General features: G+C 43.2%; 1 protein-coding gene across 2 annotated transcripts in view; it reads right to left on the bottom strand.

The window, feature by feature from the left end:
* ZCCHC14 (zinc finger CCHC-type containing 14) overlaps nucleotides 1–16,984 on the bottom strand; it is a 112,868-nt gene that overhangs the window by 37,781 nt on the left and 58,103 nt on the right. For both annotated transcript variants that reach the window (XM_068261091.1, XM_068261092.1), the window contains exons 4-8: nucleotides 14,829–14,902; nucleotides 6,841–6,912; nucleotides 6,248–6,354; nucleotides 2,894–2,985; nucleotides 1,822–1,876 (exon numbers count right to left, since the gene is read on the bottom strand). In XM_068261091.1, coding sequence (XP_068117192.1) covers nucleotides 1,822–1,876; nucleotides 2,894–2,985; nucleotides 6,248–6,354; nucleotides 6,841–6,912; nucleotides 14,829–14,902 — 400 coding nt within the window. The remainder of the gene's footprint in view (nucleotides 1–1,821; nucleotides 1,877–2,893; nucleotides 2,986–6,247; nucleotides 6,355–6,840; nucleotides 6,913–14,828; nucleotides 14,903–16,984) is intronic.

Here is a 16,984-nt window from a genome sequence, read left to right as displayed (position 1 = left end):
TATTTTCTTTTAAATAATACCAGTTGCTTAAAGGGAAATATAGTCGGACTTAAAGCGTACCCAAACCAAACATTTTTTTTTTATTCAAAATATTTAGTTGCACCACTCTGACACAAACAAAGATAAATAAACACTCCTTCAAGCCTATAAGACAAGACAAATAACATTTATATCGCGCTTTTCTCCTGGCGGACTCAAAGCGCCAGAGCTGCAGCCACTAGGGCGCGCTCTATAGGCAGTAGCAGTGTTAGGGAAACTTGCCTAAGGTCTCCTACTGAATAGGTGCTGGCTTACTGAACAGGCAGAGCCGAGATTCGAACCCTGGTCTCCTGTGTCAGAGGCAATAATAATAAGCATTTCAGTGCATGCTTTTCACCCTTCTCTTTTTCATAACTAGGGTTATTCTTACTTCTTACTTCTGAGCTTAGTAGGAGGTTTTAGATCATGGGTGTGTTTGCCATCAGCTACCCTGCCTCACAGGGGCGTCGTCTATGTGAAATCTCACACAAGCCGATATCACCTCCCCTGTGACAATCAGTAGCAGCCGGTGTCTCCCGGATTCTGTCCCGGCAATAAATGTAAAATATTTTATATTTGTCATCATGCAGCTGAAAAAAGGCTGATATATATTATTATAAGTTAGAAAATAGATTTTATTTCTGAAATCCTGTATTTCTTAATTTGGGTCCACTTTAAAGGGACTCAGAGCTCAAAATAAAAACGAAATTGGTACTCAACTGGGGCCTTTCTGCAGCCCAGTGTAGGTCGGGAGGTCCCACAGCGTCCATGTGGCTTTTCTCCCAGGGCCTGGCCGGAAATGGCTCCCCAGCGACACTGGGCGCGAGGTGTCGGCCTCCTTCTTCCTGAAACATCACGTCTATCGTCACCACGCCGGCCACCTCGCGTCATCACGTGTGACAGTACGGCGCATGCGCGATTTAATCGCGCATGCGCCGTACTGCTACGCCGGCCGCCGTGATGACACGAGGCGGCCGACGTGGTGACAACAGACGTGACTTTTCAGGAAGAAGGAGCCCGACACTTGGGCCCAGTGTTGCCGGGGAGCCATTTCTGGTCAGGCCCTGGAAGAAGAGCCAGATGGACGCCGTGGGACCTCCTGACCTACACTGGGCTGCAGAAAGCCCCAGATGAGTACAGATTTCGTTTTTAATTTGAGCTCGGAGTTCCTTTAAGTTGCATGCTTGTTTCAGGCTTGTGATCCGCAGGACTGCAGGCAAAATGAAATGGTTTATTAAGAAATAAATATGGCAGCCCTCATATCCCTCTCAGTTCAGGTATCCTCTAAGTCTACTAGTTTTAAGGATACTTAGAGGATAATAAAAAATTAACATTTAAGCTAACAAGGATGTAACCATTGCCCAGGAGGAGGAGCTTGCTGATGAAACCAAGTTCACTTAACCGTGAAAACTGCTTTGGGTGCGTAGTTTAAAGAAAAACAAACACAAAACAACAATGCTCTAGCCGTGAAATAAAAGTTATCTGGAAGTTGCCACCGTTTCCAATTCCAACCTTATTGAAGAATGCACAATCCAACACCGATCTGCAGATTACAAGTCCTTCAATAGCATCCATTGAACACAGACAAGTTGTGCTTACACAAAGTGCAGGCCCCAAACACTGAGGATGCACAGCTTGTTTTTTCTGAACTTTGGTTGGGTTGCTGGATTGTGCAATCTTCAAAGAAAGGTTAGACTGGAAACATCTGTGAATCCTAAATATCTTTTATTGCACAAACAAGACCTTTTAATGAATCCTTTAGAGACTACGTTAATTACTTTCCATCATTTGGGGTTTACATACCGTACAGGGGGGCTCAATGTGGTGGTCACTTTAACATGGGATGGGGTGCTGGGACCTGTATACAAACACAAACAAGTCAGCTGGTCTTGTACGCTCACCACGATCATGGAAAAAAGTATAGTGAACACTGAGCCATGAAGGTAAAAATGAAGAAGAAGATCCAGAGATGAAGTTATGATGGGAATGGCCACATAAATAGAAGCCACGAATAGAGAGGAAGGTGCCATGATGGAATGTATGGGAAAAGGCAGGGGTTGGTGTCAGAAAGAGAAAATAAGGAGCTGAAGACAGTGATGGTTGTTGCATGAAGTAAGCTACTCGCCTATGGAGAAGGAAGGCCCTGGATCTCAGAGCCATGGCCTCAGTCCACCGTTGTCCTCCTCATTGAAGTTTATTCAACCAACTGGTCGAATAAGCCTTTGGAAGGCCTCGGAAGATACTTGCATCCTTAAGTACTTCCGAAAACGAGCTAGATCTGTACTGCTCAGGCGCAAGTTCTGGCTTGGGCAGTACAGGTGCACCAGTCTTCAGAAGCACCTGGGGACACTAGTGCTTCCAAAGCCTTCCGAGGAGTCATGAAGGTGCAGGTGGGCAGTGGTGGACCGAGCATTGGGAAGGCTTCCCTCTACATAGGTGGGTATCTGTATTTAAAGGGAACCTTAACTCAAAACATGAGTTTCACTTACCTGGGGCATCTACCAGCCCCCTGCAGCCATCCTGTGCCCTTGCAGTCACCCCCGCTGCCAGCTAGTTTCATTTTTGCCGACGGGGAGTCGGCTGGCCACCATGCATACATTTTTACGCATTACCACTGGTGCAGAAAGCTGGCAGCGGGGGACCGGAGGAGCCATGAGTGGTTGCGAGGGCACAGGATGGCTGCAGGGGGCTGGTAGATGCCCCAGGTAAGTGAAACCCATGTTTTTTTGGGAGTTAAGGTTCCCTTTAAGGTCGCTAAAATTATGGGCAGAAGACAAATATCAATTCTAGTGAAAAAAAAATGCAGACACAGCCACCCTGAAGAGGGTTATGGAAAGCAGACAAACATGAAAGTTCTCAGCTTTAAGACACTCACTCAAGCTTTGATGAGACTGGTAGTTTAGACTATTGAAGAATTTCTTGATAAGGTCACTCTTTAGTATGTGAGGAGGTAGGGACAACAGGCACCTGCAAAGCAGAACACAGTGTTCATTTAACCTATATCTTCTGGAAAAAGGCTCAGCTCTAGGAATATAACTGAAGGGTTGCCCATTTCCCTCATTCCTATATGAAGGCCCAGGTAAGCTAAACTGGCAACTGGCTACATTAGTTTCACTTTATGTGCCTTTTAACCACTTCAGGACCATAGGTTTACACTCCCCTAATGACCCGGCTATTTTTTACAATTTAGGGCTCTGCAGCTTTAACCAGTTCACCCCCAAGGGTTTTTATCCTAACGGACCAGAGCAATTTTCAATTGTCAGTGCTCCTCCCTTTTATTCCCTAATAGCCTTATTACTACTTATCACAAGAAAATGATCTATACCTCGTTTTTTTCGCCACCAATTAGGCTTTCTGTGGATAGTACAATTTGCTAAGAATTTTTTTATTCTAAATGAGTTTTAATGAGAAAAACAGAAAAAAAAAGAAAAAAAATTATTATTTCTCAGTTTTAAGCCATTATAGTTTTAAAATTAAACATTCTCCTGTGGATAAAACAAACACGTTTTATTTGCCCAGTTTTCCCGATTATTAAACCGTTTAAATTATGTCCCTATCACAATGTACGGCGACAGTATATTATTTTGAAATACTGGTTGAACTCGATGGACGTATGTCTTTTTTCAACCAAAATAACTATGTAACTATGTAAGTGTTATTTTTCTGTTCTGTTTTTTTTTTTGTTCTGGCCATAAATTACAAGCCCCTATGTAATAAATTAAAATTAATTTCCCCCCATAAAATATAGATTAAAAAAAGCTGAGTCCCTAAGGGCTCTTTCACACTACAGGCAGCGGTAAAAGGCTAAAACGCTGCGTTTTGGCTGCAGGCGTTTTGAAGGCGTTTTAACGCCAATACATCACTATCAATTGTAATAAGAAACGCCGCGGTAGGCCCAGAAAAAGCGGCTGGGAGCGTTGAAACGCAACGCTCCAAAACGCGGCGTTAGATGTGAAAGGGTAAAATGAAAGTCTATGGACTTTCATTTTACCTTGGAAAACGCTCACTTTGGCCGTGGCGTTAAAACGCCGAAAAAGCCCTCTAGTGTGAAAGGGCCCTAAGGCAACTTTTTTTTTTAAGCTTTTTTTTTTTTACAAGTGTTTTTTTTTTGGGGGGGGGGGGGGGGGGGGGGGGAGGGTTGGAAGTGTAATTTTATTAATGACGTGTATGTACTTTGTAGATGTAATATACTTTTTGTCCACCAGATGGCGCTAGTGAACACTCGTTATAGGAAGTGTTCACTTTTTTTTTTTTTTTACACACTTTATTAATTGTTACATTTCCTGTTTATGTGAATGGACGTAGCCGCTGTTCGCGGTCACGTCCATTCACTCCAGGCACTGCGATTGGGTAGTGGACCGTTCGGTCTTCTTCCCCAATCACCCAGCACGGGATCCCGACGGAAACAGCGGCGCGGACATGGCGGTAGCAGTGGCGGGAATGCGCGACATATTAAAACGTCATGTTGCCGTTAATAGAGGTAAGCATGACGTTTTAATACGTTAGGATGGCGGTAAATGGTTAAGGGATACCCGAAGTGACGTGTGACATGATGAGATAGACATGTGTATGTACAGTGCCTAGCACACAAATAGCTATGCTGTGTTCCTTTTTTCTTTCTCTGCCTGAAAGAGTTAAATATCAGGTATGTAAGTGGCTGACTCAGTCCTGACTCAGACAGGAAGTGACTACAGTGTGACCCTCACTGATAAGAAATTCAAACTATAAAACTCTTTCCAAGCAGAAAATGCCTTCTAAGAGCAGGACAGAGATAAAAAAGGGTCAATAGCTCTGGCATACTTCAATGAATGTGTCATTGAGCAAAAACAATAAAAAACAGTTAAAACGTAAAAAGTAGATTTAAACATAAAATAAAACTGTGGAATATCTTAATAAGTCATTTTTAGGAGAAGGAAGATAGATACAATTGTTTATTTCATTAGTTTATTTTTGCTTCGGGTGTCTTTTATGAGCTCGCTGCAGGGCCATACAACTTACCACACATATGAATCCCCCTCCCCCTTTTCTGTCCACCAACAGAGTTGGTGGGCTCAGATTGCTGCTGCAGTGTTTATTTTTTTTTATGTGTGTGTTTTTGTTTTTTTAAAATAAATTTGTGTATTTTTGTATTTATTTTTTCCTGCCTCCACCAGCCAATCACAGTGATCAGCATCAGCCTATAAGAGCCGATCGCTCTTGAGCCGCTCTAAGGGACAGCCGAGTGACACCGCTGTCCCTAGTACAGCGCTGCCGTAGATCGCAGTGCTGTACAATGTAAATAGACGGCGATTTCACCGTTTAACAGTCTCCTAGCGGCGAGCGCCACTGGGAGACCAATTCAAGCGGAGATGCGTGCGCATCGGCGTGTGAGATCTCCTGCAAAACCCCGCCCCAGGACTTGACGCCTTTCGGCGTTAGGCGGTCCTGGGGCTGCCACCCTCCCGATGCCGATCGGCGTTAGGCGGGGGTTAACATACTGTTTTGCCTGCCATTGCATGGTCATGCGATCCATGCTCCAATCTGCTGCTGTCCCCCTCCTATCGTAATATAAATATGCGATAGGAGGCGGACAGAGTCATGTGCCTATTGTGCAGGATTCTATTGGGACGGGAACTTAAAGAAGGATACACATGGCCAGCACTACAAAGGCACAGATGTCGTTGACTTAAAAGTCGGCGGTAACGGAGCTGTACGACGGCAGGAGAACGGAGGATCAATGAGGATCGGCCTAGGTAAGTGAAATTCTTTGTTTTAGGGTCAATCTTCAGTTCGGCTTTAATCTTAGCTCAAAACCTTTCTGGGGCAGAAAGCAGTTTTAAGAGATCTTTCAATGCAGATAATAAGTGAGAGAGGGAATGAGGTTTAAAATTGAATACATTTATTTTAAAGGGTACCTGTCTCCTGCACCTCGCCGTCTCAGCGCTGGGACCCTGAACTTCATTGACAAGGGGACAGCCACAACAGAACAGTAGCATGGAGCCAAACCGGCTCGGCTTTTTCTGCCAAGCAGCTCCCTACTACTGCTCAGCCGTCCTGTGCATTGCGGCCGCTCTGGTTCACATACGGGAGCATGGCTACGAGCTTTCAGTGCGTCCTGCCAAGAAGCGGTGTTCTGCAGGATGGCGTGGGAAGCCTCTGTAGGATCTGCTTTGTAATCCTTCTTTACAGAGGCTGCAGGGAAATGTCAGAAAAGTTAAGACAGCCAGTGGTGTGATGTGAAAGCTCATACCGGAGATCTACATCCAGATCCATTTGGTTCCTGTCCATGGAATAGGAGTCCATGCCTCCACGGTAAGGAATGCATTTTTCCAAATCTTCTGAATACAGATGGGAGAGCTGCAAAAAGAGATGAGTGGCACTTAGTACAAAGTCAACATGTACTTCTTCAGTTGTGGCAGAACTACTCAGCATGCACCATGACAGTCTGGATTTGCTATAATGGCGCCACCCCTCCCATGACAGATCAACAGGATCTAATAACTTGACCACCCCCAGAGTCCAACTGAAAACTTTTGGCGCCAGAGCCTTCTGTCATGCTGCCCCTACCTTTCAAAATGCCTTGCCACACTTCCCTGGAAGCATTTAAAAAAACAAACTAAAAAGACACCTGTTTAGTCTGGAAGTTATGATCTCACAACTTTTTCCCCTGTAACACAGCATTATGTTCTGATCTGAAATAAGATTATGTTCTTTGGGTCTTATGGATGAAAAGTACTTTACAAATGTTTTGTTATTGTTGTTGGATAGCCACAAGTTCATTATTACCGGAATATAAACATACGCGTCTAGCAGAATACGTTAATGTGATTATTAAACCATTACCTTCGATACAAGCTCAGAAATTTCTGCTGAAGATTTGGTGACCAACGACGCTGAGGAATCAGACCAAAACACCTTCGGGATAGAAGAAGAAAAAAAAAACACAAATTACAGGACTGGTAGAAAGAAAGCGCCTATGAAATGTCGCTTTTGTTCAGATCATAGTATACCTAGTGTAAACTGTAAAGAAAAAAAAGAGTGAAAACACCTAACCTGCGGACTTGCTCTGAGTCAGCCATGCAAGAAGTGCAGTGGGCACACAGGCTAGGATACATTTTTTTTCTAGAACCCCCCCCCTCCATTTGGAGAGCACCATGTTCCCTGGGAACGGTCTATAACAACCGGCAGTTCAAAGCGCCACTTGCCGACAGATGTAGTCTCTGTACATACATCTACAGACTACATCTCCCAGCATGTATTGTGCCGGCCAGGAGCACGAGCCACAGGCAGAATCTTTGAACTGCCAGTTGCTGCAGACATTTCTGGGCGAAACATAGCACACTCCACATGGATATATGGTTAGGGCCAAAGAGAAGAAGTTCCACCCACCCCTTTAAAGGCTAAGGATCAACATAACAGCCAGACAGCAAATCATTGTTCTAAGACAACAGCAACATCCATATTCCTTCTTTCCCTTCAGCTTTGTTTCAGTTTTTCAAATGACTGTGGATTAAATATGTTGTATAATGCAATTAAAACAATCACAGATTACCTACAGTGACAAGTGCATGTAGTATTGACAGCAATTCCACAGATTGCAGCACATGCAAGTGGAAATAGGATATTTGCTCCCAATCTTTTGATTGGTTGATGCACGGTGTGCTTGCATGTTGCATTATGCAAGTTATAGGGCCAAAATTCGGACACATTCAAATTCAAGGGAGCCTCTACGTGGCCCTTGTGACTACGCAAAACCATGCTTTTTTTAATGCAAACTAAGACCTCTACTCGCTAGTCTGCAGTATTTGCTAGAGAATGTTCAAAGGGTTAACTGATATTGCTGCTTGATTGGCTATACCCCATTTAGCCCCTACATTTTACCTTAAAGGACACCTGAACTGAGAGAGATATGGAGGCTGACATTTATTTTTTAAAAAATACACAATGTCTAGCTGTTGTGCTGATGCTCTGCCTCTCATCCTTTTAGCCATATACCCTGAACAAGCATGCAGATCAGCTGTTTCTGACTGAAGTGGGACTGTATTTTCCGCATAAATGTTTTAGGTGTGTGATTCAGACACTACTGCTCCAGAGTGATCAGCAGGATGAAAGGCAACTGGTATGGTTTAAAAGGAAATACATATGGCAGCCTCCATAAACCTCTCAGTTTAGGATGTCCTTTGCGGCTGATTTTACTCTTAGATTTTGGGATGCAGAAATTAGGCTTCATATGAACCTACTGCGTGGCGACGCATAGGCCTGCCCCTGGCTAATGACATACTCCCTGTTGGGCAGGAAGTATGTCACTGGGATTCTGTGTCTTGGATTCAGTGTCTTTTTTAAATTAATTTGTAGACTGACAGAATGGCCTCAATTCACTAAGCTTTATCAAACACTTTATCAAACTTTTGATAATGTACCTCACAGGTAAAATCTAATTTTGAATTCACTAAGGTGTTATATATTTATCAAATGTTTTATCGATAAAATGTTCAATTAATTTAGAACACTTAAGTGAATTCAAAATAAGATTTTACCCTTGAAGTAAATTATCAAACGCTTGATAAAGCTTAGTGAATTGAGGCCATAGAATAAACAGGATGAAATTACTGGTAATCCGTGCCATTAATCGTTGCAAAATACAGAGCAAACTAAGCTTAAACTTTGCATTTTTCTCAATAGTAGAATTTCACTATAAATTTAGAACACTGGCCTAACTTAGATTTTGGTAAGTAGGGAAAGGAAAGTATTAATTTCTCCTATTTCCAGTGAAACCAGAGTAAGGCCAGAAACCCACTAGGAGCGATTTTCTGAGCACTTTGTGATTTGAAAACTCTGGCTAATGTAATGCTATTGGTTTGATCCCACTTGAGCGATGTAATTTTATAAAAATCCCCCCCATAGCATTGCATTAGCAAGAGCATTTTCAAATTATGAGCGATTAGAAATCACTCCTAGTGGGTTTCTGGCCTGAGAGCCCTTCCATCTTTTATTACCAGGAAAACTCACACGCTGAGGAGAGGAGTCTGTGTTGGGCATACGGTTCAGCATGGGGGTTTGACTCTCCTGTGTTATAGACAAATGATCTCAGAAGAAAAGTTTAAACAGAACACAAAAGGCCACAATCTCATACAAGGATCCCATTTTGCTATATAAGAGACAACAATGCCTTCTCTTAACAGTGGATTATTTCCAGTTATTACCAAATGTGAAAATCATGATACTAATACCATAGTTCAGGACTATGGCTGGATTAATGCAAATCATCGCTTTTATTCTCGCAGATCAAGTAGGCATCATTTTACCACAGCTTACAGTAAGCCTAGAAGAGCCTTGAAATTGACAATATTGGAAAAGATTAACCACTTGAGGACCGTGGGCTTTACCCCCCTTAAAGAGAATCTGTATTGTTAAAATCGCACAAAAGTAAACATACCAGTGCGTTAGGGGACATCTCCTATTACCCTCTGTCACAATTTCGCCGCTCCCCGCCGCATTAAAAGTGGTTAAAAACAGTTTTAAAAAGTTTGTTTATAAACAAACAAAATGGCAACCAAAACAGGAAGTAGGTTGATGTACAGCATGTCCACACATAGAAAATACATCCATACACAAGCAGGCTGTATACAGCCTTCCTTTTTAATCTCAAGAGATCATTTGTGTGCTTCTTTCCCTCTGCAGCTATCTTCCACTGAAGTGTCAGGCTGTTTCTTCCTGCAGAGTGCAGACAGCTGTGCCTGTATGTAATTCTTCAGTATGTGAAAGCCCAGCCAGTTCAGAGGACGATTTATCCAGCTTGTAAAAGATAATAGAGCAGAGAGAAGCTGCACTAATCTAAATAATACACAGGCAGTGTGCAGAGAGGGGCCTGGAGGAGGGAGATGCATCACAGAACCACAACACTGAAGAACTTGGCAGCCTTCCAGACACAGCCTGACAAGTCTGACAAGAGAGAGATAAGTTGATTTATTACAGAGATGGTGATAGTAGAACGTGCTGCAGTAAGCCAGAACACATTAGAATAGCTTTTGGAACTTGTAGGATGATAAAAAACAGGATGCAATTTTTGTTACGGAGTCTCTTTAAGGACCGGCCACTTTTTTTCCATTCAGACCACTGCGGCTTTCACGGTTTATTGCTCGCTCATACAACCTACCACCTAAATGAATTTTGGCTCCTTTTCTTGTCACTAATAAAGCTTTCTTTTGGTGCTATTTGATGGCTGCTGCGATTTTTACTTTTTATTATAATTATCAAAAAAGACATGAATTTTGGCAAAAAAATGATTTTTTTAACTTTCTGTGCTGACATTTTTCAAATAAAGTAAAATTTCTGTATACATGCAGCGCGGAAAATGTGGACAAACATGTTTTTGATTAAAAAAAACCCAGTGTATATTTATTGGTTGGGTAAAAGTTATAGCGTTTACAAACTATGGTGCAAAAAGTGAATTTTCCCATTTTCAAGCATCTATGACTTTTCTGACCCTCTGTCATGTTTCATGAGGGGCTAGAATTCCAGGATAGTATAAATACCCCCCAAATGACCCCATTTTGGAAAGAAGACATCCCAAAGTATTCACTGAGAGGCATAGTGAGTTCATAGAAGATATTTTTTGTCACAAGTAAGCGGAAAATGACACTTTGTGACAAAAAAAATAAAATAAAAAAGTTTCCATTTCTTCTAACTTGCGACAAAAAAAAATGAAATCTGCCACGGACTCACCATGCCCCTCTCTGAATACCTTGAAGTGTCTACTTTCCAAAATGGGGTCATTTGTGGGGCGTGTTTACTGTCCTAGCATTTTGGGGGGTGCCTAATTGTAAGCACCCCTGTAAAGCCTAAAGGTGCTCATTGGACTTTGGACCCCTTAGCGCAGTTAGGCTGCAAAAAAGTGCCACACATGTGGTATTGCCGTACTCAGGAGAAGTAGTACAATGCGTTTTGAGGTGTATTTTTACACATACCCATGCTGGGTGGGAGAAATATCTCTGTAAATGACAATCTTGATTTTTTTTTACACACAATTGTCCATTTACAGAGAGATTTCTCCCACCCAGCATGGGTATGTGTAAAAATACACCCCAAAACACATTGTACTACTTCTCCCGAGTACGGCAATACCACATGTGTGGCACTTTTTTGCACCCTAACTGTGCTAAGGGGCCCAAAGTCCAATGAGTACCTTTAGGATTTCACAGGTCATTTTGCGGAATTTGATTTCCAGACTACTCCTCACGGTTTAGGGCCCCTAAAATGCCAGGGCAGTATAGGAACCCTGCAAATGACCCCATTTTAGAAAGAAGACACCCCAAGGTATTCCGTTAGGAGTATGGTGAGTTCATAGAAGATTTTATTTTTTGTCACAAGTTAGCGGAAATTGATTTGGTATTGTTTTTTTTCACAAAGTGTCACTTTCCGCTAACTTGTGACAAAAAATAAAATCTTCTATGAACTCACCATAGTCCTAACAGAATACCTTGGGGTGTCTTCTTTCTAAAATGGGGTCATTTGTGGGGTTCCTATACTGCCCTGGCATTTTAGGGGCCCTAAACCATGAGGAGTAGTCTGGAAATCAAATGCCGCAAAATGACCTGTGAAATCCTAAAGGTACTCATTGGACTTTGGGCCCCTTAGCACAGTTAGGGTGCAAAAAAGTGCCACACATGTGGTATCGCCGTACTCAGGAGAAGTAGTATAATGTGTTTTGGGGTGTATTTTTACACATACCCATGCTGGGTGGGAGAAAAATCTCTGTAAATGACAATCTTGATTTTTTTTTTACACACAATTGTCCATTTACAGAGATCTTTCTCCCACCCAGCATGGGTATGTGTAAAAATACACCCCAAAAATGTTTTTTACTACTTCTCCCGAGTACGGCGATACCACATGTGTGGCACTTTTTTGCACCCTAACTGCGCTAAGGGGCCCAAAGTCCAATGAGTACCTTTAGGATTTCACAGGTCATTTTTGTTTCAAGACTACTCCTCACGGTTTAGGGCCCCTAAAATGCCAGGGCAGTATAGGAACCCCACTAATGACCCCATTTTAGAAAGAAGACACCCCAAGGTATTCCGTTAGGAGTATGGCGAGTTCATAGAAGATTTTATTTTTTGTCACAAGTTAGTGAAAAATGACACTTTGTGAAAAAACCTAATAAAAATCAATTTCCGCTAACTTTTGACAAAAAATAAAATCTTCTATGAACTCGTCATACACCTAACAGAATACCTTGGGGTGTCTTTTTTTCTAAAATGGGGTCACTTGTGGGGTTCCTATACCGCCCTGACATTTTACGGGCCCAAAACCGTGAGTAGTCTGGAAACCAAATGTCTCAAAATGACTGTTCAGGGGTATAAGCATCTGAAAATTTTGATGACAGGTGGTCTATGAGGGGCCGAATTTCGTGGAACCGGTCATAAGCAGGGTGGCCTTTTAGATGACAGATTGTATTGGGCCTGATCTGATGGATAGGAGTGCTAGGGGGTGACAGGAGGTGATTGATGGGTGTCTCAGGGGGTGGTATGAGGGGAAAATAGATGCAATGAATGCACTGGGGAGGTGATCGGAAGGGGGTCTGAGGGGGATCTGAGGGTTTGGCCGAGTGATCAGGAGCCCACACGGGGCAAATTAGGGCCTGATCTGATGGGTAGGTGTGCTAGGGGGTGACAGGAGGTGATTGATGGTTATCTCAAGGTGTGATTAGAGGGGGGAATAGATGCAAGCAATGCACTGGCGAGGTGATCAGGGCTGGGGTCTGAGGGCATTCTGAGGGTATGGGCGGGTGATTGAGTGCCCTAGGGGCAGATAGGGGTCTAATCTGATGGGTAGCAGTGACAGGGGGTGATTGATGGGTAATTAGTGGGTGTTTGGAGGAGAGAACAGATGTAAACACTGCACTTGGGAGGTGATCTGATGTCAGATCTGCGGGCGATCTATTGGTGTGGGTGGGTGATCAGATTGCCCGCAAGGGGCAGGTTAGGGGCTGATTGATGGGTGGCAGTGACAGGGGGTGATTGATGGGTGATTGACAGGTGATCAGTGGGTTATTACAGGGAGGGACAGATGACGGATGACACGATCGCTCCGCCCATGCCCTTACAAGGACCGCCGCCTCTGTGGGTGAGCTGGTCCTTGCAGGGTACACTTCCCGGCCGCCGCTGTGCGTTAGGCGGTCGGGAAGTGGTTAAAAAGGTGGCTCTACACTTCTAGATTTTTCTTGTTGATATCCGGCAGATTCAAACACGGTGATCAGATCTGCGAGAAAATCGATGCCACAGGTGGCCCGGTCAATTTTTGGACAAAACAGCTCAAATTGCTTGATTGCATTACATGGAAGATATCAATCTCTTGATGTTTGGTCGGGGAGCAGCGGAAGATCGAAGGATCATATCATTGCACTGAATAGAACAGTGCAACACTGGCTGAATACTTTTTTTTTTTTAAATATATATATCCAGTGTTTGGACCTGCAGATAAAACCTGCTTTTTCCCTTTTTCTCAAATACAAACTGAAAGCAGGGGCATAACAATAGACCCTGAATGGGATGCAGCCGCAGGGGGCCCCGTGGAGGGAGAAGTTTATTTTTCGCGTTGTCCTTTCCAGAGAGACTGACAACTAAGGGCATGGAGGAAAAAAAAAAAAAACTTTCTGCTCTCTGCACAATTGTTCTAATGACTGCATCTGCTTAGCCACTGATAAGGAATCATGCAAAATTTTGCAGAAAAAGATTTGTAGACAGTCCTTATTCAGTGTTCAGCAGGGCCTTGTGTACAGTGCCAGTTGAGTTTCATCACGGGTGGACAGAGTGAGTGTTCTGCGCATCATGTGTGTCTGTATGTGTGAAAACATGCACGTTTTATCACTGAAGCTAATGTAATTCATAGAGAAAATGCTCCCAGTGCTGTTTTTATCTGAATGGGGAAAAACACATTCAAGTTTGCACTAGCCAATTGAATGACATTGGTTCTCAGTTTACCTGTTCCGAAAGCGAGGGGTGGGGGGGGGCAGGTAGCCAAAGTTTTGCAGGGTGGGGGGGGGGGGGGCAGTGATTTCTAGTTACGCCCTTGACTGAAAGACTAAGGGGAAGAAGCACAAGGGCTGAATACGGCCTAAATCTCCAGCGTTTCCCCTCAGACGAGTTCGGCGGGGAAACGCTGCCTATTCTTTCGCAGTGCTATTCTGCATGGCATGCCTATAGTTGTGCATGGCACAGCTAAGTGATTCGGATGCGTACATAGTTTAACTGGGACCCGGCTCAAGCGCACGTGGCCGAGCAAGCGCAGAAAAGCCTGGCCAGCCAGATTACCGAGGGATTTTAAAAGAATGGAGCGGTCAGGAAGGGACCCTATGCATCTAATGAGGCTGGAGGAAGCCCCAGGTAAGCATAAATAACCCCATACCATCCAATTTGGGTTCTCTCTAAGATTCAGGCAGTAGTGATTTTTTTGTATTAAAACTACAGAGGTATTATATAGTAATATATAATATCGGAGGATAAAAAAAAAAAAAGTTATAAATACCAAATAATATTCTTGCTGAATTCAAAAATACTTAATGGATTTCATGTCAAAAATGAATGTACAAACAAACAAATGTAGAGTGGCAGCAGCTTTTTCCTCTACAGCATAAAATAACGCCGAATATAATTTTGTGTTCTTAAAACAGAAAGCCATTTGCAAGAATACAGCTTTAAGTGAGCCTCTATCTATATGCCTCTGAAAGCCAGGCACACATCCAGAGCTGCTAGTGTGGCCTATAGCAGCTGTAGGCAGCTCATATCCAGAACCACTAAGAAGGTGGATAGCTATATGTGTGGATTGTATACCTCAAAACAGCAGTCTGCATTCTTCTCCTTCTTCTTATGCGGCAATACTTTCAATTCAATCTTTTCAGCATTCACTAGAGAAAAAAAACAAAACCGTCAATACTTTCTAAGTAAAAAAAAAAACATGCTGCGACAGTTCCACTGAACAAACCTGTGGATAACCTAACCGTTCTAGATAATAAATTACTCTTTAGGGTCCTGACATCCACCAAAATTCATATTACCACGGACTGGCTCAAGCATAGTCCATCTTTTAACCACTTCCTGTCCCTATGATGTTAAAATAAGTGTCTGCACTCTCCTACCTACAAAATCTTAGATAACACGGTTTATCTCTGACCTGATAACATCACTACAGAGTTCTAAAATAATGACAGCAAACCCATCTCCCCTCCTCCCAGGTAATTCAATGGTAGAGTTACTTATTATTATTATTTAGTATTTATATAGCGCCGACATCTTACGCAGCGCTGTACAGAGAATATAGTCTTGTCACTAACTGTCCCTCAGAGGAGCTTACAATCTAATCCCTACCACAGTCCTAGGTCTATGCATGTGTTGTGTAGTGTATGTATCACACAGTCTAGGGCCAATTTAGGGGGAAGCCAATTAACTTATCTGTAGGTTTTTGGGATGTGGGAGGAAACCGGAGTGCCCTGAGGAAACCCACACAGACACAGGGAGAACATACACGCTCCTTGCAGATGTTGACCTGGCTGGAATTCGAACCAGGGACCCAGCACTGCAAGGCAAGAGCGCTAACCACTACGCCACCGTGCTTAGTAAACAAGTGTAAAATACATATTCCAGGAGCAGACAGTAGCGGATTGTATACATTCTGCAACAACTAGATTTGTAAGCCGCGCTTGTGGATCTCAATCAAAGAAATTTTAAACAACCGTCTGATCACAACAATCTGATCACACCTGAGGTCTCCAATGCAAAGCTTATTAGGTGGTGCGCTCCAGTATCTCAACCTCCTTTGGTCACAATTCCAAGAAATATCCCTTTAACTGGCGCTCTCTGTCCAAAAAGTCACAATGTGTCCACAACACAAGGTCACCCTCTGAGACGTATCTACACCTTTAAAAAGAAAACAGACAATAGGGACATATCATAGTGCAGGGGTTTCTATTGTCACTTGACACCTCTGTGCTCCCACACACCGCACACTTGTTGCACCACTAGTGCCAGCAATCTCTGTCACCCAGGGATAGGGTATATTGCACCCCCCTTTTGGGTCCCCGCTCACCAGATAGTCTCTTTACAACTGCGTATCTCTCAACGACGTAGCATCTGATGTATAGACCTCATAAAGATAAAAACCTTATCATGTGTAAAATTGTTTAATATGAAGCTTCTCGCTTAAAAACCATATATGCGTACATTAAAATCCTCTTTAAATCAAGCCCATAACATAGTCACCGTGGCCTCCGGGAACTGTTCCGGTCTCGGCTGCGTGTGCTCTTACTTCCCTGTTCAGCGCGTCTCTCTAGGCTCCGCCCTACCGGTTTCGTCATCCGTAATGACTCATCAGGGGCTAGGGAGCATGCGCTGAAATCTAGTGTTATATGGCTGGAAACTATCCAGCTTACCCCGCCCTCCTCCCTCCCATTGGCTAAAATCCCTTCCATTCATTATAGCCGAGTCCTGAACTCTTCCCCGAGTTTACATGTTACAAATTTACATTTCCATACCCCCGCCGAGCATATGATGTCTTCTTAAGAAAGGAATTGTACCCATCATTACAGTACTATGCAGAAACATTCATTAATTGTCACCGTGCGGCGCCCGCTCCTCAGGTCGCTACTGCGCATGCGCCAAATTCCGACGTTCTACCGTACTATCTATACTCTAGGGTTCTTACCGTCCCGTCTATATTAGCGTCGCCTTTTACTTAAAAACGCCTTGTATCCAATCACTATTGTGTATCTATTTCACTCTTACTCCACATTTTGCAAAATCATTCACGTATTTCCGTCTCTTCATCATAGGTCTAAAATTTAGGACCTTAGATCTGTATATTTTTGCATAGTAGTGTTATTTTCCTAATACCATCTTTGGACATAACCTTTATTCAATCGTGCATACATTATAGTGTATATTCAATTTATGTGCCACCTACCACCCTTAAACGACCAAATGTCAATATAACA

Source organism: Hyperolius riggenbachi, chromosome 11, assembly GCF_040937935.1.
Source record: "Hyperolius riggenbachi isolate aHypRig1 chromosome 11, aHypRig1.pri, whole genome shotgun sequence".
NCBI lineage: Eukaryota > Metazoa > Chordata > Amphibia > Anura > Hyperoliidae > Hyperolius > Hyperolius riggenbachi.
This window is presented reverse-complemented; position numbering and strand designations above follow the sequence as displayed.